Source organism: Patella vulgata, chromosome 5, assembly GCF_932274485.2.
Source record: "Patella vulgata chromosome 5, xgPatVulg1.2, whole genome shotgun sequence".
NCBI lineage: Eukaryota > Metazoa > Mollusca > Gastropoda > Patellidae > Patella > Patella vulgata.
In genome coordinates, this window is record NC_065883.2 from 14,448,533 (window position 1) to 14,475,083 (window position 26,551).

At 34.9% G+C, this 26,551-nt stretch overlaps 2 protein-coding genes and 1 pseudogene across 3 annotated transcripts in view; 1 reads left to right on the forward strand and 2 right to left on the reverse strand.

The window, feature by feature from the left end:
- LOC126820848 (inner centromere protein A-like) overlaps positions 1-4,897 on the reverse strand; it is an 8,138-nt gene extending 3,241 nt beyond the window's left edge. Inside the window, exons 1-6 of the mRNA XM_056100806.1 lie at positions 4,496-4,897; positions 3,691-3,817; positions 3,194-3,248; positions 2,436-2,484; positions 1,691-1,734; positions 1,093-1,160 (exon numbers count right to left, since the gene is read on the reverse strand). Coding sequence (XP_055956781.1) covers positions 1,093-1,160; positions 1,691-1,734; positions 2,436-2,484; positions 3,194-3,248; positions 3,691-3,817; positions 4,496-4,686 — 534 coding nt within the window. The 5' untranslated portion in view covers positions 4,687-4,897. The remainder of the gene's footprint in view (positions 1-1,092; positions 1,161-1,690; positions 1,735-2,435; positions 2,485-3,193; positions 3,249-3,690; positions 3,818-4,495) is intronic.
- LOC126820832 (leucine-rich repeat-containing protein 73) overlaps positions 1-12,233 on the forward strand; it is a 22,116-nt gene extending 9,883 nt beyond the window's left edge. Inside the window, exons 1-5 of one of the 2 annotated variants that reach the window (XM_050548965.2) lie at positions 4,944-5,313; positions 6,149-6,309; positions 6,867-6,957; positions 9,740-9,869; positions 10,225-12,233. In XM_050548965.2, coding sequence (XP_050404922.1) covers positions 5,042-5,313; positions 6,149-6,309; positions 6,867-6,957; positions 9,740-9,869; positions 10,225-10,671 — 1,101 coding nt within the window. In that variant the 5' untranslated portion in view covers positions 4,944-5,041 and the 3' untranslated portion in view covers positions 10,672-12,233. Of the gene's footprint in view, positions 1-4,943; positions 5,314-6,148; positions 6,310-6,866; positions 6,958-9,739; positions 9,870-10,224 lie in introns of those variants that run through there. The other variant, XM_056100805.1, reaches the window with a different exon arrangement.
- A 3,715-nt stretch (positions 12,234-15,948) lies between these two features.
- On the reverse strand, positions 15,949-25,632 carry LOC126821583 (tryptophan--tRNA ligase, cytoplasmic-like; annotated as a pseudogene).
- Between the last annotated feature and the right edge of the window lie 919 nt (positions 25,633-26,551).

The following is a 26,551-nucleotide window of genomic DNA, read 5'->3' on the forward strand; positions in this document are numbered from 1 at the left end:
CAGATTGGAGTTCATAAAAAAAGTCAACACATTATGGCTACATATAGTACAATAATTTGACATCATTTGCTATTTGTAAGACTGATACCTAAAGGCTTAATGTATGTGAGATAACATAAGGATACAATTTTGTTTTCCATTGCCATGCACTACTGGTAATTTTTTTTCTTAGCTACACTCAATTGCAATAAGGCAATTGTACACCTTCAAATAATTTTTAATCGAAAAAGGAAAATAAATTGCGGTCCCATTAGATGAGATGTTAAACCCCACTCCTTTCCCTGACAGCCCAGCTTAGGCATGGCCTAATGGGCCCGGACCCAGGCCCAGGCCCCCGTGGTTCATGGCAAAAAGCGAAAAAAATTATTAATATTCCAGATAAAAGTTCCACTCATCGGTCATGCGGCATAATGAGTGGAGACTGGTGAGTCTGTGATCCATCAACCCCGCAAAACATTCTGAACTCTGTAACAACTCAGCAATCGGGTGATTACACTTGTTATAACAGTTCCGCTCCACTATATGTTATTTCCATGCCATTCAGAACTAAATAGATTTCCTGTTTGATCAGATATTATGTAATTCCTACTTGTATTGCAGACTGTAAGTTGTGTATTATGCATGTGTGCCGATCAAAAGGTCACGTATGCCATTCAAAAGAATATAAATTAATTTTTTCACAGCGGTAGGGGACTGGCGATTCTAGTCTGACCCAGGACCCCGCTCCTTTTAAGCTGGGATTTGTAAACACTGGTAGTTCAACAAAGACAAGAGAGAAAGAGAAATGGGGTTTTACGTCCACTTGACGCAAACTAGGTCATTTCGGGACCAACACATGGTTCAATTTTCTTTCAATAATTCGGTCTTTAGCAGTGGGGGGAAACCGGAGGACCCAGAGAAAACCCAAGAGGCGACCCTACTCCTTGTCACGTACAACTGGGGAATCGAAACCATGCCAGTTGACTCAATGACAGACCTTATGATATAGCATGCACGTGCTAACCATTCGGCCATCCAACCTCCCTTCAACAAAGACAAAAGCAATACATGGTATGTTGTGGGTGGGGAAGCAATAATATACATGTACAGTACCTTTGACATCGTGTGTCGTTTCTCAATATTTTCTTCTGGTTCTTGAGGTTCAATATTTTCTGAAGTCACTACAAGAAAGAAATGACGGCTCATTACAATACCCAGTACAAAATTATATATTATCCCATCTATACTTTCAAGTAAACCATGAAAACAATTTTATGTCTGAAAATTTAATTCTCCATTTTATTAATAATGACAGAGGACCAATGACTAGAACATTCAGTGTTCTATATTAAATCCATCAGGATTTTTGAAGTATGATCCCCATTTGAAATGTTCCTGAGCAGTAGCAATAAAGGGGTCAATATGATTTTGCAAAGTTTGGCGGAAAATATTGCTATATTCAGGCATATCATAGTGTATATATTTGTTACTAGTGACTGCCGTTAAAATGTCTGTCTCAGTTGGTAGCCTTACTAGGGCTGCTCTGTGGTCGAAATTTGGGGTATAAGTGCAGTTTAAGCCAGGGAGTGAAATAGACCAAGTGGCAATGTACTACCAATAACTGCAAGTTTCTAATATATCAATAAAAGAGATCATCTGGGTTTTCTAGTACACATTTAATCATTGTAATATATTCCAGTATACAACTGACCTGGGCTAATGCTGCTTTCAATAGGTTTCTTTTCATCCTTCTCTCTAAAATAAATAAAATCTATACAATGAATTTAAATTTGATATGTTCCTTTTTTTCCTAGAATTAAACATACATTATGAAAGAGCTAAATCTCCCTATTGCAGGTCTTTCTTTAGGCCTGAAATGTTATCTAAATTATTAATTAGACATTAATTAACGTATCCAGACCATAATCAACTCTCAATTTTAAACATACATTATGCAAGAGCTAAATCTGCCTATTGCAGGTCCTTCTTTAGGCCTGAAATGTTATCTAAATTATTAATTAGACATTAATTAACGTATCCAGACCATAATCAACTCTTGATGTTATCGCTAGCCTGCGATGTTTATTGGATTAGGTTCCGATTTGCTGTTTGACTTCAATTCATGATTTAATCATGAAATGGATAATTGAGACTATGTTTTTTATCGTATTGACTTTTGTAATGATGATCGAGGCTAGCCCGAAAATTCAATAGCTAAAATCTTGGTTAAGAGTGGATCAATTTGACTGAAATTTTCAGCAAATTCCCTTTACATTATTGAGTTTTTAACTATTATAGTGAGAAGTGACAGCTCTCTATCTAATCTCCAATAATGTATCTTTAATAAATATGCTAATCAAATTGTAACCAATAAAAGAAAAGTTTAGTCAAGTAGTTTTTAATTGAAACAGGCATATGTATATATTTCATACTACATGTAATCTAGTTCTACTTACACATGTTCTTCCTGAGATTTATTCTTGTGACAGAGTTCTGTCCCTTCCTCTGTAAAGTATAACAATATTCACACTCCACTAACGTTACAGATATAAATAAAGATTATTATACCAAATGAACTACCCAATATTGTCTGTCATTGTTATAACTTTTAGCACCTCCAAACACTTTGACCTTTTAGAATAGTTTGCAATATAGCCCCCATCCTGCACCACTGACAAGGTGAAACCGGACTGGCAAATCCTGATGTTATTTCTCAGCAAACATCTGGAGCTACTGGTTACCAAGCGAGTGTCATACTCACTGAGCAACCGCGGTTCCCATGTTCTTATGCATAAAGCATACCAGTCACTTCTGTCGGTGAGTAAAGCAGATGATCCATACCAGTGATCATTACCTGCGGAATACAATTCTTTTGAAATGGCCCCTGTCACATATGATAATAGTCAAAACTGTGTGATTTACACAAGAGAAAGCCTTTGTCATTCATTGTGCATTCAGCTAACTAGTCTCGAATTTCATTTTGATTTTATTTATTCTTTGTGCATGATTACCTCAATTAGAATCTAGCACTACAATTTTATATGATGCCTATATGAAATGAGTTTGTTAATATATATTTTTCTAATGAAAGAAATCTCTTCGTCAGGTAAATTTATTTTTTTCAATAACTATACTTCTGTCTGAAATATATATATATATACAGTTTGTATTAGGGTCTGTTTTGTAATGTGGATTCCTGCCCTTTTGTACATACCAGTTTGGTGTTTGGTGCTTTTCTCTACTAGAGCTTTCATATATTCCAATCTTTCCTGGAAATATAAATATAATTTAATAATCGGACATATGACTGACCAATTTAAATTAGTTTAGGCCTACAGTTTAGATTCCACATTAGGCCTTCAAATAATCACAAAATCTTACGTTTCTGTCTTATAATACATATTTTCAACAGAATACGACCAGTGAGTCTGGGCATAAGGCATCTGTCACAGATATAGTCAGACAAAAATTATTACACAATTTATATATTATGTATAAGCTTATGTTGTGTAATAATTTTTGTCTGACAATGTTTATGACAGATGCCTTAATTACAGGCTTCTATATATATATATATACCCATTGTGTGATAATTTGTACTTATCAAAATCTGTGGCAGTTGGCTTATGTCCAGCCAGATGTAGAAATGGTCCGAATCTGGGGGTTTTTTTTCAAATCTTAATAATAGCCAAATTTAGCATTTTCACTCACTTCTGCATCTTTGACAGTTCCTTCCAGCACAGCTTTCATTTTCAGATGATCCTCTTCTAATTTAAATAAACTCTTTCTTATTGCTTCATTTTCATCTTTCGCATTGGTTCCATCATAATCTTTTGACCTGAAATAAAAAAAAACATTAATCTAAATAGAACACAATTATACGGAATACAAGTTACTTGAAGAGTTTATCAAGCAAAGAATTAAGACAGGAGAACTCTCGTTGAAACATCGCTGAAATAAACTCTTCAAGTAACTTGTATTCCATATAATTGTGTCATGTGTTATTCTCATCCAGTTACTAAATGCCACTTAAACAATGAATAAATATGTTCCTGGTTAAGCCATAGACTCCATTTCCATTCCATACAGCAGATTATAGCAGAGGTGCCAGCCTCCAACAAGGATTTTTTTTATCCAAATCTCCAAAAATAAAACTTAAAGAAAACACCGAATCTGGTAGAAAACTTGAGGTCCTTTTGAATTAGATTAGTAAATTAGATGCTTTTACTTCTAGTGGCAAATTCCTTAATTTAATCCATCCCTCACCATATAAGGTCCATGAAATCTTGCATTTCTCCTAAATGTCGAATAATGCATACATGTATTTTGAACATAGTACGATCTGCCCCCCTGTACATAAAGCACCTGTCCACAGACATTGTCAGGCACAAATTATCACACGTCAATTTCTGAAAATATACTCGATAGACCCTACTAGTACTAGTGAGTAGTACTACTTAGTAGTCTTAGCTAGTACTAGTAGTACTCTACATAAAAAGTATAAACTTTTTCTCACCCTCTCAAAGTCAGTGATTTTACAATATCTTTCTTCTGACTCTGTTTAGTTTTGTTCATACGAGCTGTGGTTTGCTCGGCATAATGAGCAGTGGGACGGCCAGTTGTGTTCGTAGATTTGACAGGGCCAAGTGCCAGTGGGTTCAACGGAGTTTTACGGGGTATTTTGGTTCCGGTGTTGTTTGTCGACATCTTGGCTAGCAAATCGGTTTTGTCAAGCTTGTCCGCTTCTGTTTGACAGTAGTACAATCAAGAATTCAAATCTATCCACTCTTCACCATTGTTACTACAAAATACTTAACATTACATAAGTTAAGATAACTTTGAATTCCGCGCACTTGTTTTGGCGGTTTCCAATGAAGCCGTTCTCTGCATCCTTTGAAACTTCCGTGTTCCACGTGAGGGCGCTACAATCTGCTCGTGCTGCGGTACTGTTATGTTGTAGATACCGTTAATTACTGTACAGTCAAACCACGTTATTTTACGTGCACATTGTGTAATTTAAGTCATATAGAAGTGTGTTATCTAACGGTATTTAACGGCTAATATGGCTCAACAATCAATACAGATCGTCGGTGAAACAATCACAGAAAATGACATAAAACCAATGTGTTCATTATTAGACAAAAATCTTGTAAAAATTCTATCATGGCGGGATTGTGAAGTTTCTGATAAAGACTTTAAGAAATTAATGAGATCTGTTGCCAAATGTCAGTCGTTATTGCAGCTTGCCCTGAATATTGGAATCATTAATAGCGAATTTAGAGTTCAACTTTTAGCCCAAGCAATAAATAGAAATCAATCAATAACTGGCCTTTTGTAAGTGATAAATCTTGAATTAATCCAGTGGTTCTCAACATTTTTTTGCCAATGGCACACCTTAGAACACGTGAAAAATTAGCGGCACACCTGGCTAAAATAACATATGAAAAATTTTTCAATTTTGCAAAATAAAAACACGGCAAGTCATAGACACATAGAGTAACTCGAACTAGATAAAAGAAAAACTTAGCTATCAATTAACCTACTATTAAACACCAGTGAATACTCATTTGGGATCACATACCAAGGCGAGGTGTACGTCATCAATGGCGGATGTAGTATATTTGGTTTGGGCCGGGAGTTGTCACCAGAGAGAAATTTTGAAAAATCATGGTGTCAATCAGTAGTCATTTGTGGCACATCTGGTCCCAATTATAACATTCAATTTCATCTGCTACAACCTCACTATACTGCAACTAATAAAAAGCTCACATCTCACAGAAACAGAATAATAAGTTAATATTTTATACTGTTATTTAGCAGTGAGGGTGGGGAGGACAGAACCTGGATCCGCCACTGGGTGGCATTAATATCAGATTATAACACTATCACATATTGATAGGATCATCCCCGAAATATAATTACTCCTCAGATGAAAGAGTACAGACACGATTGGCTGAAATTGTTGGGATAATGTGTATTGATTCATTTTAAAATCAGTCACATGTATTTGTCAAATGTAAAGCAATAATCCCAAAATTCAATTTATATTTGAGAACCAATTAGCTGAATTCTTGAATGCGTCCTGTCATTTCTTTTTGATATAAAAACCCGGAGCAAACTATGGTTTTATTATTCTCATGTCATATTTCTTGTGGGTTTTTATTTTCAGTATCCATGGAAGTATTATTGGCAATGAAGGCATAAAAATATTATGTAAAAATATTTTAAATGCTGGCAGATTAGCCACATTAGATGTTGGTGATTGTCAATTTGGAGATGCTGCCATACCTCATCTTTGTCAACTTTTAACACCAAATCAAGAATGGCCAGGTATTTTTATTTCAAATGTTAGACTGATGCATGTAGGATGGATATTTGGAGGCAGTCAAAGATGGTCACCCTACCAAATTCCCTCAGGATTTTTCAACATGCTTTCCCCTTGAAAATGGTGCAGGACAGGGGAAACGAAATCTAGTCGATCAGATGGTCCAAATAAAAATTATGTCCTGTCTACAACTACATATGTACATATGTATATGTTGGCATGTCCAAGAACCCATGACAGGCCTAATTCATACTGCCTGTCTACCTTTGCCTGGTTGGTTGTGAAAACTAGGTATTAAACCCCAGCATTTAATTTCAAATTTATGTAAACTGTAATTTGAACATAACTTTATCATGTCAAATTAGTAAAAATACTTCTTCGCTAAAGCCAGATTTTTTTCAATGAATGTTTCTCAGTTATGGTTTTGCTAGATTGATAAATACCTATTTACACAAATAGGTTCTCTGCTGTCTCTACATGTATATCAAACATTAAATGGGTTTTTATTTTTAGCATTTTAGTAATTAAATTGAGTTGATAATTAAGATCTTTCTGTTACCAGGGTTACTTGATCTGTCTATGAGTGCTAATACAGATATAACTCCCACAGGATGGGCTGAATTAAGTCTAGCTTTAGCCACATCTACATTGAGGTAAATATCCAAATTCTAATTACTTTAGATACTAGCAGCTTATCTTAAGCCTAGCTCACAAGCCACCATACGTGCTACAACAAGCAGTTTGCAGGGAAACTTTTAGTAAACTTGTGCGTAAGACTTTCACGTCACTTGCGTGTGTTCAGGACCGTAGAAGATCTCAGATTGGCCGTAGAGACTATTGGTCCTGCAAATTCAAAATTTTCAAACAATTTCTCGCGGCTGGTCTGCGAGCTACCAATCCCTACGACCTGTGTGTGTCAAAACACGTACAGCGGATTGTGAGCTAGGCTTTACATACTCAGAATTTGTCTGAAAAAAAAAGGGTTTTTTTAATTTTGAAAAATTAAAAAATATTTGATATTAAATCTGAATTTGTGCCTTTTATCCAAAACTTCCTGTTTTATGGAATCATTGAAACAGATCATGAGAGACAATCCAATTAAATCCATTCTGCCCCTTACCATTTTCCTGAGGCACTGGATACAAACTGTTCATTAACCATTGTTACAATTAATATAGAAAAGTGGTGTTTATGATTAGTTATCTTTCCCCACACTGATCAGCAGTGAATATTCGCTAGGCCGCGATAATCACTGATAAGGATGACATCGATGCATTAACTTTTTTCCTCAGACAAATTAAATTCTAAAACATTTTTTTGTCCCCCGCCTTTCGAAGAAAGCAGGTGACTATTAAAATGGGTCCGTCTGTCTGTCTGTCCGTCCGTCTGTCTGTCTGTCCGTCACACTTTTTAGGACACAATAACTCTCTTTCTAATTGAGCTAGAATGTTCAAACTTGGTGTAGCTGTTTATTAGGTCAATGCCTTGATGGAGTTCGACGATGAGCATTTTCGGCTTAGGGTAAGCAGAGATAAGCAATTTGATTGGTTGATGCTAAGTGAGAGTGATGAAACTTGATGTATCAATACCTTGACTAAGTTTAATAATGAGTATTTTCTGCTCAGGGTAAGCAGAGCGATAAGCAATTTGATTGGCCGAGACTTTGGAATACAATAACGCTCCTTGTAATTGAGGTAGAATGTTCAAACTTGGTGTAGGTGTTTATTAGGTCAATGCCTTGATGGAGCTTGACAATGAGCATTTTCTGGTTAGGGTAAGCAGAGATAAGCAATTTGATTGGTTGATGATTTGGGATACGATAACTTAGTTCTAATTAAGTGAGAGTGATGAAACTTTGTGTATAGTTTTATTACATCAATACCTTGACTAAGTTCAACAATGAGCATTTTCTGCTCAGGGCAAGCAGAGCGATAAGCAATTTCATTGGACCAGACTTTGGAACACAATAAGACTCTTTCTAATTGAGCTAGATTGTTCAAACTTGGTGTAGGTGTTTATTAGGTCAATGCCTTAATGGAGTTCGAAGATGAGCATTTTCTGCTTAGGGTAAGCAGAGATAAGCAATTAGATTGGTTGATGCTTTGGGACACGATAACTTTAGTTCTAATTAAGTGAGAGTGATGAAACTTGGTGTATAGTTTCATTACATCAATTCCTTGACTAAGTTCGATAATGAGCATTCTCTGCTCAGGGTAAGCAGAGTGACAAGCAATTTGATTGGTCGAGACTTTGGAACACAATAACTCTCATTCTAATTGAGTTAGAATGTTCACACTTGGCGTAGGTGTCAATTAGGTGAATTCTTTGATGGAGTTTGAAGATGAGAATTTTCTGCTTAGAGTAAGCAGAGATAAGCAGTTTGATTGTTTAATGCTTTGGGACAAGATAACTTTAGTTCTAATTATGTGAAAGAGAGGGCACTTGGTGTATAGCTTTATTATATCAATACCTTGACTAAGTTCGATAATGAACATTTTTTGCTGAGGGTAAGTAGAGTGATAAGCAATTTGATTGGTTGAGACTTTGGAACACAATAACTCTCCTTCTAATTGAGGTAGTATGTTCAAACTTGGCGTAGGTGACTATTAGGTGAATGTTTAAACTTGATGTAGATGTTCATTAGGTGAATGATTAACATTTTGAGCTGAAGCTAAGCAGAGCTAATCTATTTCATTTGTCGATGGTTTGGAACAAGATAATCTTGATTCTATCTGATAGAGAGTGATGAAACCCAAGTGAAAAAAATAAATGTGCGATTAATTAATATGTGTCATCTATTTATTTTGCAATTTCGGCGGGGGACATCAGCCTCACTGTTGGCTTGTTTATGTATGAGACATTTGACGTATTTGTAGGTAAAAATTATTTCCTATTTTGTGTAAATGGGTATTAAAATGAGTAAAAGACTCCATTCTGCCCGAACCAGTAACGTCTTATGTAAAACAATGCATGCGCCATTGAGCCATTGATTGACGCCTCATGATGAGATGTCACGTTTTGAAGGTAGTCATCTTTTACAGAGATAATAGAAGACACATGAACAGACTTACTCTATGTAGCAGCTTTGTAATAACCCTTGTAGTGTTCAGTTTGATTTATTCTGGCATCCAGTAATTGTGGGATAAGTGCCCAGAAGTAGCTATTAGGATATTATGGTATTACTAAGGGAATATGATTATGCTGTATAGGGACCAGCTATACACATTTGCGGGGGGGGGGGGGGGATGCTGCTGACATATTAAAACAGGGTAATGCTTTTGGGATATCATCATGTGCCATAAGGAACATAGTTCATGACCGTATAATGTTTATTATACATCTACCAAATTATTTTATAAACAGATACAAGTTTATATAGCAGCTGTATTGTTTTTATTCAGATCATTTAGAGAATATATGTTTATATTTTTATAGGTCATTATATTTAGACTACAATAAACTGGGAGATCAAACAGCAGCATGTATTATTGTGGGTGTGGCCGGGTGTGGTACTCTAGAGGTTATAGATATGGAAGGTACAGCAGTGACACAGAAAACTGCAAAAGTAAGTTTATTTTCAAAATATGAAGATGTACTTTTTTTTAAATCAAATTATGGAAATATAAGTAAGTTATGATTAAGAGCATGGACGCATCAGACCATAATCAAAGTACAGAAGTCTAAATATGTGCTTGATAACGATAAGAGGATACTTGTCGAAACGTCGTGCTTTTAGAATAAACCAGTGATTGGTTCTCTTTTAAATAATAAACTGAATGCTTTATCTATTTCAAGTAAAAAAACTGAATAGTGTATCAATAATATTATGTAGAAATTTCAGTGTTAAAAAGCCTTTTAGTTTCAGAGAATGATGAGCACTGATGCCAGTCTCAAATGTACTTTTTTTTTCTATTTTGTAGCTTATCTTAAATTTGGTAGAGAATTATGCAGTTCGACTAAAAAAAGTGTCTTTAAGTGGAAACAAAGTTCTAAAGGCAACAGTGGAAGCCATTAAATTCTGTTTACGTGATTTGATGGAAGAAACTGACGAGACTGAAGCATGTGACAGTGATTTAATATCTATTACAACTAGAAGTAGTTTAGGTTTTCCAAAACAAACTCAAGTCAAAGTGGTTATGTCTTCATGCGAAATGGAGACTGGCAATGACACGGATCAGACAATTCAAGATTATTCTCTACATAGTGAAGTCGTTGAACAACCAGATCACCAGGCATCATCCGCATCAGTGAACGAAAATGAACAAACCTCAGCCGATAATGAAGTTGTTGAAGAGGAGGAAGAAGAATTTGATGATGATGTAAAAGAGGTTCCTGTTTATTATACAGGTATACCTGTCACGTTTTGATCGTCAAGGTGTATTTGAAACTTATTACCTGGAATTTATTTCCATTTTGACATACATTCCATGATATAAACTTCAATATATCTTGCTTTGATGTTCAAGCTCCTGTTTATATTGACTTAATCATCGATATGTTATATGATACATAGAAAGCTATTTTATTACAAAACTACCGGCCATTAAGTATAGATCCCTGCTCAGCTGGCTTTAATTGCAGTAATGTTTGTCCTGCTTGTTAAATCAGCTGTGTGATAATTTTGGATTATCGTGAGCTATAAAGGTGAATTTTAGTGTTCAATTCTGTTATCCTATCATTAGAAAACAGTATTTTAAGTTTCTGTGTTAGTGATTTGGGTGTCAGGTAGATGCCTAATTATCTACATGTATAAGCTGTGATTATTTGTGTTTGCCGTCCATTTGTTCAAAGAAAGTGTTTGTGTTTATGAAAAATAACATTTTGGTGATGGGAGAAAATTGATGTACATGTATCTGTGTTGCCTGGAAATTTTTATAATTATGGATTAGAAATTTTTATTGTTTTGAAAGAAATGGTCCACCTGTATTTCTATTTTCTAACAAAAGTGGACAGCCTCCCAGTTCAAGCTTGATTCATTTTTGATGATGTCTATGAGAATTTAGTATGGAGTATGGCATCCTCCATGTAACATATGGCAAGGCTTTGATTGCTTTTAGATATTGAGATAAATTTAAATATATTTAACCTTCTTAGGTCAATGACTTTACTAATTCTCTTGGTAATTGAGGGGAGGGAGGGGAATCAAATGCATGCGCTTTAGATCCTAAGGTCGATCACTGAGTTAAAGACTCTAGTATGCATGATTTTAGCACTATGGATTCCCTTGCAAACTACGTGAAAGTTGAAACTCTAATAAGAATATCAGTTCAAAATTGGTTAAATTCTAAAGATATGACGAATTAAAAATTCCATCGATCGATCTATATTGATCTCTATGTAATAAGAAGTAAGACGCCACCCACCCTCATAGGCCATAGTTTAAATCCGACAGAATCAAGTAGGGACATTGTCTAGCCTTTGTATTTTGATTTTGTTTTCTTAATTAAATAATCAATCTGGCTACATACATGTACATGTATTAGCATGAATTAAGCCTTAAAAACATTGATATTTTGCAAAAAAAAATGCACATAAATGCATAGTCCTTGGACCCCTGCACACCAAACTATTATTGATGTCGTAAGTCAGAAATGACATATTTTGTGTTGAATGGTGTTTTATTTATTTCCATTGAAATCCTGACTTGTTTCAGTATGTTTGCAAGCTAAGATTGGCCAAATCTTGTCTTTTGTAAGGTGTTGTTGATCAACCTGAATTTTTGTGTTTTTAAGTGTTGTCTAGGTAACGGGAATTATATATTTGTCATATTTAATATTTTAGAATTAAAACTTTAAAATATATGGAGAATTTGTAGATATTTTTGTGTTTCACAGAATCTGATTTTTCACTTAACTTGATGTTTGTCCTTTGGATAAAAATAGTCAATAATATTTTTATACGCCCACATTTTCATGTGGACGTATATTGTCGTCGCCCCTGTCCGTCCGGACGTCCGTCCACAATTTGTTTGTGGACTCTCTACAGGTCACAGTTCTTGTCAGATTTTGACGAAACTTGAAATAAAGCTTTAACCCAAAAAAATCTCGGCTGCTTTCGATATTGGCATGTATCGGATCGAAACTTCATGGATTATGGCCCCTGTTTGTACGAAAAATCACGTTTTTAGCTTGTGGACCATATAGAGGTCACAATTTTTATCCGATTTTGTTGAAACTTGAAATGTAAGTTTATAACCCAAAGATCTCGGTTCCTTTCGATATTCGTGCATATCGGACCGTAACTTCCTGATTTATGGCCCCTGATTGTATGAAAAATCACGTTTTTAGCTTGTGGACCCTATAGAAGTCATAATTTTTATCCGATTTAAAAAAACATTCTATTATATCACCGTTACACCCTAAGGATGACTGAGTTCGAATTTCGTGAAAATCGGCCCAAAATTGACAGACAAAATGGCCGCCGTTCTTTCCCAAATAGCGTAAGAATATGGTATATCAAGGTTGTGGACCCTATAGGGGTCACAATTTTTATCCAATTTTGTTGAAACTTGAAATGTAAGTTTATAACCCAAAGATCTCTGTTCCTTTCGATATTCGCGCATATCGGACTGTAACTTCCTGAATTATGGCTCCTGATTGTACGAAAAATCGCGTTTTTAGCTTGTGGACCCTATAGAGGTCATAATTTTTATCCGATTTAAAAAAAAACGTATTATTATATTACCGTTACACCCTTAGGACGACTGAGTTCGTATTTCGTGAATATCGGCCCAAAATTGACAGACAAAATGGCCGCCGTTCGTTCTCAAATAGCGTAAAAATATGGTATATCAAGGTTGTGGACCCTATAGAGGTCACAATTTTTATCCTTTTTTGTTGAAACTTGAAATGTAAGTTTATAACACAAAGATCTCAGTTCCTTTCGATATTCGCGCATATCGAATTGTAATTTCCTGAATTATGGCCCTTGATTGTAGGAAAAATCACTTTCTTGTTAGCTTGTTCTCTATCCATCTCGAAAATGTGGGCGTATCCTGCCTGGCAGATGTAAACAAGTCACCATGGCATAACCTGCATAAAATATCACTTATTTTTGTTTCTAAATCACCAAAATTCATAGTTTTAAAGGAATTACACAGTAAATATAGCCAAAACGGGATCATTATCGCTGCACCTTCCAGAAAACTATACCCCCCCCCCCCCCCCGATAAAATGAAACAGGAATAAGTAAGTTAAACATGCATTATGCAAGAGCTAAATCTGCCTATTGCAGGTCTTTCTTTAGGTCTGAAATGTTTTCTAATGTATTAATTAGACATTAATTAACTGATCCAGGCCTTAATCAACTCTCGATGGCATCAGATTTCTCCGATATTAAATAGATTAGAATGGTTCAGCGATACTTTGATTTAATCAAATATAGAGGACCGAGACTTAGCTTCGATCAACCAGTACGGTGGTTGAAATTATTACATCATCTACTTTCGAACTATTATAGCAAGAATGGCTAATTCTTTATCTAAATCTTACATAATGTATCTTTAACATCTTTGAATAGAATAACAACCTTTGAACTGAAGGGCAGTGTTGTTTATCACAAGAAAACTCAGAATTTTAATGCAGCTAAATAAAGTAGTTCAAGGTAAGTTAATACAATATTACTTGATTCATATTAAAACATGCTAATGAGGGGGTTTTTTTTCAAAATATAAAATTAATCTCATTAATCACCTAATGTAAAAATTTTCCCAGGTTACAGGAAGCAACTCTATAAAATAGTTTGAAGTGTACCATAGACTCAGTTATCAAGTATGCAACCCTAATAAATCATAAATAAAACTGGAGAAGTCATTTGCCTTGTAGTGATCCATTGATAAAATAAAAACTTCCCTCCCACATTAGATTTTGTTAGGAGGATTGTCAGAGAAGAAAAATATTTTTTTGGGTAGGGCCTTATATATATATCTTAAAACAATTTGAAGTTTAAATTTCTATAAATATCTTGTATATGCAGATCATAAGATTTTTGCACACACTGACTGCTGAAAATTAGAAGAACATAGCCAGATATCAAGTTTGATCAAACTCAAAACAATTGTTCATTAGGTCACAAGGCAGAACAATCTGAAGTTATCTACCATTTAGCATTTTTTTGACAATCAAGGCTAAGATAAAACCGGGCAGGGCCTTTAATAAAATATTTTGTTCAGAAGTGTGCATATATATATTGGCTAAATACATGACCTTACTTTGATTAATTTATTCAAATTATATGAACCCCACCCCACCTCCTTTTAAATTTCCTTACAGATATTTTGTGTTTTAACAATCTTCTCCATTTTTTTTTACCTTGTTGTAACCTTGTTGTAATATAACCATTAAATATATTCTGAAAACAGACAAACTATATCTAAATACTTCAAATCTATGTACAGAAATTTTACAGATCAAGTCACAAAATATATCTTTTTTTGTTCAGATGTTTTTTTAGAAATAGTTTAAACAACATAACTTGAAGTAAATTCTAAGCAAAATGTTGGTGAAGTTTTCTAATATTTATAATTTAATAGGTGAGGTTTAATAAATAAATTGATGAGATTCTTATTAAATTTACAGAACAATGCACAAAATAAAATGGCTCAACATTAAAAATAGGCTACATTATGCAAAAGCTAAATCTGTCTATTGTAGGCCTTTCTTTAAATGTTATCTAAATTATTAATTAGACATCAATTAACTTATCAAGTCCATGATCAACTCTCAATGCCATCATTAGCCTGAGATATTTATTGGATATGAATACATTTTGTCATGGATAATTTAAGGTAAAAATGGATAATCGAAACTTTGTTTATTATAATACCAACGTTAGTAATGATGATCGAGGCTAGCCGAAAACTGAATCGCTAATGTCTTGGTTCAGAGTGAAGCTATTATTTTGAAAATTTCAGCATATTCTGTTTTCATTATCCATTTTTAACTATTATAACTAATAATGTCAGCTCTTTTTCTAATCTTAGCTAATGCTCCTTTAAAGGCTCAATACCACTCTTGTTGTAACTGAATAATATGTCCCAATCTTTATTCTGGTCAACAAATTGTACTATTTTAGAATATTTCAATTAATTGATGATACAAATTCCATCTTAACACACCTTATTTAAAATTTTTGAAAAATTCAACATAATGGTTTGAAACGTCTAACGTAAACCTTTTCAAATGAAACTTCGATTTAAAAATATTTTCGAACCCTCTGCACAAGTAAAATAGGATGTAATGGATAATTTACACAACAGGTAGGACACTTAAACATCTAGTACTTAGATAGAGATATTATTTATTTTCTGGAGCTTTCAAGCCAGCAAGAGTGTTATTGTCCCTTTAATGAATTGTACAGAATATTCTTTTTCTTCATACGGTATTTCTGAAAGTTTTTTTTAAACAACATAACACAACATTATCATAATCCCGCAATGACCTAGTTTGTGTAGAGTGGGCATTAAACCCCATATCTCTCTCTCTCTCTCTCTCTCTCTCTCACACACACACACCCACACACACCCACACAACACACACACACACACAACATTATCAATTTTACAGAGCATTAGGCCTACACGAAATATTTTTTTATACAACACAACTTGAAATGAATTGTAAGCAAAAGTTCTGAACTGAAATAATTTAGTATTTATAATTTAAACGACGAGGTGTCATATATTGCTTTACGATTTCATCTGTGACCATTTCACGCTCTGCTTGGTGATCACAAATAATTTTCTGTAGAACTGCAGTTGCTTCTTTCTTTAAGTCACCAGTTGTTAAACTTCCTGCCTTATATTCCTGTCAAGTAAGAAAATAAAAACATCTTTTGTTATGGTCATGTTCTCATGTCATTTAATACTTGATCATGTAAAAAAGGTTTAATGAAAGGACTAGTAGTCAGTTATTTGAACAAGAAAAGTCACGCCAAGGGTTCTTTTACGTGCACTCTAACACGTACACACTGTTCCTTGCCAGGCTCCTATGTCCTGCACTGACAAGGGGAAACCACTCCGAAAAGTCAGTAGGAACCTTCTTAGCAAACACGATCGAACCCGAAAACTCCAGGTTAGTGAGCCGACACCTTAATCATTGAGTCACTGCGGCTCCTATTTGAACAAGAAGTCATACCACTGATTAAGGTATGATACTAACGATTTTATCCAGTACCCGAGGGAAATACCATAATGATTAAACATAATTTAACCATAGTTTTCTTTACCTTTCCAAGTCTGTCTAATTTAGCGTCATCTTCTAAAAAGAAATGTAAATATTGGTATGATACATCGGTATCAAGGTCACCTCCTTTATTCCTATGTTCTTCAAGAGTTGCTCCACCACCAGAATAAGCGTATCTATTTATCTAAGTAAAAAAAAAAAAAGTTTCATTTAAATTACTAGAAATACAGTTTTTATACACCCACATTGAAAAATTATCGTCGCTCTCATTCGTCTGTTATTGCCCATGATCACTGTGTAGGCCTATAAAGAATACAGATAGCCACACAGCAGCAATTTTTTGATAGCCACGATATCCAATTAGAAAGGAAAACTGGGAAGTTGACCAAGGCAAAGTGTTGAATGTTGAATACTGGCCCGTAACTTGGTGCAGGGGTGGGGTGGGGCAAAAAGTGAAAAAATTGTCGACCATAGATATACATTGTCCGTCAAATTTACTGCACCCCTGAGAACACTTCGCGTTCCGCTCATTGCTCTGTGCCAGTTACGGCCCTAGTTCATCCTCTATTGCCACAATGCTTCACACAAAATTTGAAAAGAATCTGTTTCAAACTTTCAGTAGGCCTACAATAGAATCTATAGTATTCACAAGGTTGTACATAAAAGAGAGGATAACTCCGGAACAGAAAGTCGTGCAATGCTTAAAATCAATAGGGTTGTTCGCCTCATGACCCAAAAGCTTTCCACCAAATTTGAAAAACCTTTGTTAAACACTACAGCCAATATCGCGTTTACAATGTTTTTGCATAAAGGGGCATAACTCTGGTAGGCATGGTCGCGGAATGCTAAATATCGATAAGGTTCGTTTTCAAAACTAAATCTGAAAAAAAAAACCTGTTCATAACTGTAGTCTTCACTGCGTTCGTAAGACAATTGACCGACGAACACAATATGCCCTCAATGAAATGTCGGTGTATAAAAATGCTTAGATGACTAAGCTGCTGTAGGTATATGTTTTGTTGCCTGGTAACCTATATTTTACTGAACTCAGATAGACATTCTTAGTTTTAAAAAAATTACAAATATGTTTGATTTCATAAATCTCTGGTCAGACTATCTTTTTGAAACAAATAGAGTTTGATGTAATCTTAGGCTACCAGTAGACTATAATGCTTGGTTTTCTGAAAAACTAAAGATTGAAACAATCGCTTACCTTATCTTCAATTTCTCGTTGAGCGTCGGTTAGAAATATAGAAGATGTTGGATCACTTGAGCTCATTTAACCTTTAGCACTATGTAAACCTGACAAAAATACAGAATGTAGCAGAGCTGGTTTCAAAAATTTCAGTTTTGGAGCAACCTCTCTGGTCATACGGAAATAAGGATCCTATAAATAAAGAAATATCAATTAAACATACATTATGCAAGAGCTAAATCTGCCAATTGCACATCTTTCTTTGGGCCCGAATTGTTATCTAAAATATTAATTAGACATTGATTGACTTACCCAGATCATAATCAACTCTCGATGGCATTGCTAGACCGCAATATTTTCTGGATTAGAATCCTATCTCCTGCTAAATGCTTATTGATAATTAAATCAAAAAATGGATAATCGAGATTATGTTTTTTATCGTACAGACTTTTGTAATGGTGATCGAGGCTAGACCCAAAATTCAATCGCTAAAATCTCGGTTCAGAGTGGATCAATTTGACTGAAATTTTCAGCAAATTCCCTTTACATTATGCAGTTTTTAACTATTATAGTGAGAACTGCCAGCTCTTTATCTAATCTCTCAAAATGCATCTTTAGATATGAAAAACAACAAAAAAAGTTATTATTAATATTAATTTGTCAATTTTGTCACGTTTATCTCTGTATTTTCCATGATACCAGATTTACAATCAAGATCAGGGCTATTTATACAACTATTTACCAAGATGTGTTCAAACTAAAGATTTGATTTTTTTTTTTTTTTTTTTATTGCTCATTCTACAAAATGAATTTTATCGCAATTTGATGAAAAACTGTTTATAAGTTGGTGAGAAATGGGTATTTATTTATCGATCAGGTCATTTTAGGATTAACAAATGTTTGATTCGTCGTGGGAGCCACGGTGGCTCAGTGAGTAAAACGCTAGCTCTCTAACCAGGAGGTTTCGGGTTCGCTCCCGGTGTTGGCCGAGAAAGTTCCTCAGGATTTTCTGGCATGGTTTCCCCTCGTCACTGATGGTGGATTAGGGCCCGGTAACGACAGTGTCCAGTAGTTCCCATGGGATTAAAAAAACAGACAGTTGGAATTTGAAGTGACAGTAGGTTATGCCACTGACGGGCAAAATGTTCCTCATAAAACACTGTATGGCGTATGCCCGTCTTGAGAATTTGCACCACCGAGCATTTAAGCGTTTCTTTAATATATACAAATCCCCTTCTACATTATCCTAGTCGGTGCAGAAAAGTAGGACGTTAAACCCCATTTCATTTGTTTCACTTGATGCAATAGGACCAATCTTTGATCATTTGGTCAACTAACACTATTGATGAGAAGTGTGAAATAATTAAAGAATATTTTACCTGATCTATAGCACAAGGTATAAGACAAGGTACCCTCGTGTGTCCACCAAATATATATGGAAAGGATGAACTGAAACTAGGCGCTGCTTGTATACACAGGGAAACTCACTTGCCCAATATTACTACTCTCATTAAAACCAAATATGGCTTTGACTTGATTAAACGTCACATGTTTTTCAATTCGACAGATATTCTTGTAAAATTCAGGACATCCACTAAAAAAACACATACATTTAAATTAAAATAAATATATATTTATATTGCTTTGGACAAATGGATGTATATTATGGCTGAATATCCAACAAACTGGTTGCTCAAGAGCGCTAAATAAAATTTATGAATACATCAGAGGGTATTGTTTATTTTAATAGTACATTTTATATCATTTAGCACCAAATATGAAGAAAAATAGGATTAAAAAATTTGAAGAATATGAAGAAAAAAACAAAAACTCAAAAATTTTGAAAAACCACATATTATTAATAGGTCAGGTGTACCATAATAATCAGGGCGTTCCTGTCCCCATGTACCTGTGAATCAAGTCATATGATAAACAAGGCTGATAAAAAAAAAGATTATCGTGCATGAGGTAGGTTTCTTCAGATTAAAATGTTTTGAGAGGGATTCGACAGAATTTTTTAGTCCATCCATATATATCACCAAATCACACACTTTGTAAAAAGGAAGACATCTTCTTTAAAACTGTGTGGAAATATTAGTTCTGTACCAGGCTGTACTAGTTGTAGTTGCCTTATGCAACTTATAATCCTTACCTGATATAATCAATATCGCTGAATATAAATGTTTTATTCATATCGAAACCACATGCAATGATATCTTTAGCGTTCTCGTAAGTCAATCTGTATGCATGATCAGGATCCCTTATCTCGTCTTTAAACAAATATGACGCGTCATCTGTCAATTGAATTACTAATGGTACGTCGAATGTTTCCTGTAGCCATCTATAAATTGAAAAAGAAATATAATTTTTAAAATATTTAGCTTTCAACTGTAATCGGGTCTAAATTCCTAAAAGGGTAATGTCTAAATTTGGTTACTATGAGATATTTGATTATAATGAATATAAACGTAATATGTCTGATTGATACACCGACAGCATGTCCTCAATATGGGCGTGGACTATATTTATCTTTGGAAGGAGATTGTCACTTTACGATATCATACAGTAACATTAGACTATAAGAAAAAACGAGACTTTGTTGTACTTAAACATACATTGACGACAACATACAATACAAACATAATGGATGGGTACATGTATAAATATCACAAATACATAAATAACGAGGGTACACTGACAGTATAAATATTATAAATACGTAAATAACGAGAATACATAGTAGGGTACACTGATAGCGCCCCCATGTTTACCATTGGAAGTGGATTGTCACTTTAAGACATCACATCGTATCCTTTGACTATATCTAACATGTTAACTTCGCAGTCTCAAAGTTTGCATAATGGAAATTGGAATATATTGATTGATTATTGTTACTTACTGTGTACAGATAAAAGGTATTAAATGACCCAAGTGCATGGCTTCAGAAGATGGAAGACTCCCAGTGTACAGGTAAAATGGCTGTTTATTCTCATACTTCTCCAAGATCATTTCTAGTTCTCTAAAAACAACACAAACAATGCTTTGGACAAACGAATGTATATTTTTAAGTTTCTGTAAAACTCTTTTAAATAAGTATTGTATAGGTAGGGTGAATTGTCCAACCTCGTGGATTTTCTCTAGGTCGATCGGTTTCCTCCTACTGCTTAATTCACCTACCACAAGCAAATTACTGAAGTCAAATTGTATCATATGTTAGTCCCCAAATCAACTAGTTTGTGTAGAGTTGACATTAATAAACACAGCGGCTCTATCGCATATTCTTATATTGAATTCCAACTGCCAAGGGATCTTTTAGGTGCATGCCAATGTGTAAATTGGAACCTCGGATTTTCCTCCTATCCGAACGACTATATGTTGTCCTTAGCTAGGCCCTCTGCCCTGCACCCCTGGCAAGGGGAAACCACTCCCAAAATTCCTGAAGAAGTTTCTCGGGCAACATCTGGATCAAACACGGGACATCCAGGTTAGCGAGTCAACGTTTTACTCACTGGGCCACCGCATCTCTGTGCATGTAAAACAGATCCAGGAATTTTTGTACAATGATGGGGGAAGGGGACGAGTTTCAGACTGTCTTCTAGATCCACAGAAACTCTGTGAAATATGATATTTGTTATAGGGTTTAGATACTTTTATTTCTGATGTGGGAGAAATAAATAAGGGCACTTGATCTGTACCTAGAAACTAAAAGTCCGGAGGTAAGCCACGGGTGAATGAACAATTTACAATAAAAATCAATACAAAATCTAATAATATTTTCAACGTAAGCAAACACTGACAACAGAGTCAGGGCCATATGCATAAAACATCCTTAATTTAAGGTAAGATTTAATCTTAACTTTCTTAAAGGAGCAAAGTCGCTAATATTTGGGACCTAGAAATTGACATCAATGGGTCGCAACGCCTAAAAAAATGTAATATGAAAGCATATAAACTGATTTACATTCAATTTTTACTGTATTTTCTAATCAATTATGTTCGGTGAAATACGCCAGAAGTCTCAATCGAATGGCAATCTCTAGCATCTGGTTATTCAAGTTTACACCGATAGTATTTATTTCACATGCTCTCCAGATAAGAAAATGGCTTCACCGTTAGACATGACCGTGGAATATGTCTAGCCTTGTTCTTCAAGTCCCTTGTTAAAAATGGCGCTGAAACGCATTATGGTACACGATTCGTGTACCATTGGTAAAATGTTTATTTTGTCTTAAATATTGGATATCAACAGAAGCCCGTCTTTTCCTGGTAAGGTCACAGCATCAATGTTGATTTAAATTGACAAATAATTCGTGTTTTCAATGTTGAATACTTTGGATGATATTGAGTTAGAGACTTAGTGTAAGTGATTTTCTTAGGTGTAAGTTTTGCAAAAGGTTTCAATTCAACCATCAACTTTAACCAAAGTAAGTCTCGGTTAAACTAGAATTGTGACCTGTATATTCCAGTTCAATTACTAAATGCCATTGTATAACAAACCTTATCATGGGATGTTTTTTTGAGCGATGGGGTTTTAAGATGGGGTTTTTGCTGTGAAAGGGGTTTCTGGTGAGAAAACCTTTTGTAAAACTTACACCCATTGGTTACATTAAATGACATAATTGGATGTCACTTTAAAGGGACAATAACACTCTTGCTGGCTTGACAACTCCAGAAAATAAAAATAGTCTTATTCTAAGTACTATATGTGTTAGTGTCCTACCTGTTGTGTAAACTATCCATTAAATCCTATTTTTAAATCCAAGACACATTTGAAAAGCTTTACGTCAGGCTTTTCTTCATTTAGTTGAATTTTTCCAATTTTTTAAATTAGGTGCGTTAAGATGAAATTTGTATCATCAATTAATTGGAATATTGTAAAATAGTACAATTTATTGACCAGAATAAAGATTGGGACATATTATTCAGTTACAACAAGAGTGGTATTGAGCCGTTAAGAAAACCCCTTACACTAAGTCTCTCAATCTGTTTCACAGAGGATTACGAAAGTCTTCTAATATATCTGTAAAAGATGACTGCTTTAAACACGTGACGTCACATCACGCGGCGTCAAGCATTGGCTCAATGGCGCGTGCATTGTTTACATAAGACGCTACTGGTTCGGGCAGAATGGTGCCTTTACTCATTTTAATACCCATTTACACTAAATAGGACATAATTTTTACCTACAGATACTTCAAACATCTTTATTCATTTTTCGAATACATAAAAAAATGTTTTAGAATTTAATTTGTCGGAAGAAAAACGTTAATAGTAATATCTGTGGCTCATTAAGTCGCATCAATGTCAGTGATTGTAGTGGCCTAGCAAATATTCACTGCTGATCAGTGTGTAAGTCTCTAACTTCTGTTTTGGTTAAACAGGACGCCCAGGTAATGAGGATCTGGGGTTATTAAATTTATCAACCTGCCGTTTCGGGATAGTTTCATCCAAGAGGGCTTTCCAACTGGTCTGTTTTCTCTCACTGTCTCGTTTGAGAAAGTGTGGATTAGAGCTAAATGCACTGTTGTTCAGAAAGTGTAAATAAACTGCGCTTCTCATTTCTATTGTGTTGGATCCTTTCGTGAACTGACCATTTGCTTGCTTTGACGAGTATCTTCAACGCAACAGATATGTTAACTGGGTACTTTACCTGCATCTCTGCATCGCATTCATAAAGTAAGATTGTTACATGCATGAACATATTTTCCATCTGTTCTTCGTATTCATATTCATTCTCAACATTTGTAACAAAGTACGTAGTTAATTCCTCTTTCCCCAGGATCTCCTACCCACCCCTTTTTCACGTACATGGTGTAACTCAGGGGCTAAATGAGAGGCATTCAATGATGTGCTTTGTGTCATGGTCTTGAGATTTTGCGCCCCTTGAGTTTTGGCGCCCCTCGGAAATGGCAAAAATCACATGATAATTATATTCATAATACTCAACCATGTCAAACATATACCGTGGGTCAGATATGCTACATATCGACTCTAGCATGTTCCACACAGCCCAATATTACCCTGTGGCACTGGGAGGGACTGCCATCCCACCCCCTCTCCCACACATCCCACACAAACATATAAATATTTTCTTTTTTTTGGGGGGGGGGGGGAGGGGGCGGCGGACGGGATCTTGTTCCTCATGCAAATTCATGGGTCACCACGCCCCTGGTGTAACTAAGGACATATTTAGTTTTATTTTATCCAAAAATGTATTATTAGTCTTTATTCTAAAAATAGCTACAACAGACTATAATAACAATTGGACTAAGCCTAGCCTATAGAAAAACATTGTTCTGGTTGAATTTAAATTCATGATGATCTATTTTCCACACAATAGAGTAGGTAATTATCGATTGTTTTCATAGAATTAAATCATTGTTTACAAACACAGGATGTCAGCATGCACATGCATCCACCACCAGCTCTTTCACAAGTTTTTCTAAATCACACAATTTTCACCCTGGACTGTGATAAGAAAACATCCTTAAAACCAATTCAAACGGTTATTTTTTTATTTTCTGTGCATACTGCTTCAAATATGTGGGGACTGTAGTGTTTTTTGGGGGTTTTTTTTGTCCCATCCAAACGACCAGGCAAACATCAAACAAATTGGTATTTGAAGCCCACTATAAACCTAAATGTGCAGCCGCAGAAAGTCCCCAACAAATTTCTTGACAATTCCAGACTTTAAATTGTGTACTGATATATACACTTGTGTTTTATAATAACAATATTTCATTTCATTTAAGTATGCCTAATGATATTAAAACATTTGATTTTACCTGTGAGAGAAAAATATTCCCCTTCTGATAAAATGATGGACTGGTTTTCCTGTAACCTTCTCCAATCGTTTAATGAGGTCATCGCTAATTCTCATACTTCCGAACTGATCTGTAGAATAAATTATAAAATTGAATCCTTCGTTGTTGTTGATTAATATTCTCTGTTTGTTAAAGGAGCTAAGTAGCTAATATTTTGTACCTAGAAATTGACACAAATGGGTCGCAACGCATACAGTAATTTAATATGAATGTATATAAATTGATTTACATTCAATCGTTTCTGTTTTTACTGTAATTTTTAATCAGTTAGGTTCAGCGAAATACGCCAGTATTCTCAATCGAATTTCAATCTCTAGCGTCTGGTTATTCCAGTCTACGCCGATATTATTTATCGGGCTTGCTCTCCAGATAAGAAAATAGCGTCACCGTTTGACATGACTTGTGGAATATGCCTAGCCTCGTTTTTCGTATACCAATTGTAAAATGTTTATTTTGTCTTAAATATTGGATATCAGAAGGCCATCTTTTCCCGATAAGTTAGAGACTTAGCTACTTTAATCTATTGCGGCATATGTAATTCTCATAATCGAATTTATCTATAAGATAAATTATAAAATTATATGTAATTCTCATAATCGAATTTATCTATGAAATAAATCATAAAATTATATGTAATTCTCATAATCGAATTTATCTATAAAATAAATCATAAAATTATATGTAATTCTCATAATCGAATTTATCTATAAAATAAATCATAAAATTGAATTTTAACATTTTTTTTGAATAGAAACGTGCAAATTTGGTTGATTAATATTCTCTAGTTTCTTGATTTTAATTGTAACATACGTAAATGATGAAATATCAATTCTGATACGAGTAGACATGTTTGCCTCTGGTTTGGGAATTTCCAATTTGTGCTGTATGCGCTTCACATTTTTTATAGATCTTCATTTTATTTATTTTAATTTTTCAGTCTCAGTTTGATTTTCCCTATAAATACGAGTAATTTGACATTGAGCTTCCACAGTTTCAATTAATTAAAGTAAAACAAGACTTACCAATTAATCTGTCATAGTCCACTCCTTTGTCCGATGCGCTTTGAACAGTCCATGGATCAACTATGTCCTCCTTGGGATTTACAATTACATCTGTATTATCCGCCATGATTGTAGACTAACCTTCTCCTTAGAACCCTTCAATACAAACTGTGAACTGGATTCTGAGGCACCTTTTATATACAATGTACTAGGACTACACATTCCCTGGGAAAACCCTATATAATTCCCTAGAAATAAACCTTTACCGATACACACGAAATCACAAGGTCTGCCGTAGAGTCAACTGGCGTGGATTCAATTCCCTGCCTGTCAAACCTCGTTTGTTTTCAACGGGTCTTCTGATTTCCTCCCACTGAACTACCCCACCCCACCCCCACGCAAGCAAATTATGAAAATAAAATTGATTTCCTCCCACTGACCCCCCCCCCCACGCAAGTAGATTATGAAAATAAAATTGAACCACATGTCAGTTCCGAAATGTGTGTATAATTCCCTCTGAATTGAATTAAATAAATGGATAATCTGGAACCTCTGGCGCATGGTTAATGCTCTAAAAATCTACTCCAGGAAAAACCTGCTGATGCATCTGTCGCACGGTCAATGCTGTCAAACCCCAATCCTAGAAAAACCTGCTGATGCATCTGTCGCACGGTCAATGCTCTGAAAACCCAATCCTAGAAAAACCTGCTGATGTATCTGTCGGATGGTTAATGCTATACCCTTTTTATAACATTTTCATCATTTTATATTTTCTGTCACAAACCCGTTGGAATTGTTAAAGTGTGCATAAATCTAATCTTGGGGTCATGCTAAACGTCTTGTTAAGTAATGTGTGCTGCCTTGTATGTCTATTCTAAAAATTCCTATTTTGGTCTGAGATAAAGCTCCATGCACATCAATCATAGCTTGGCACGGCGTCGTAATGGCATTGGCCTGAATATGGGTCGTCTTATTTATGAAATGAATTGGGGTTTAGCGTCCTACTGTTCTCTATCAACTAGGGCTATGAAGAAAATATGGTCTTC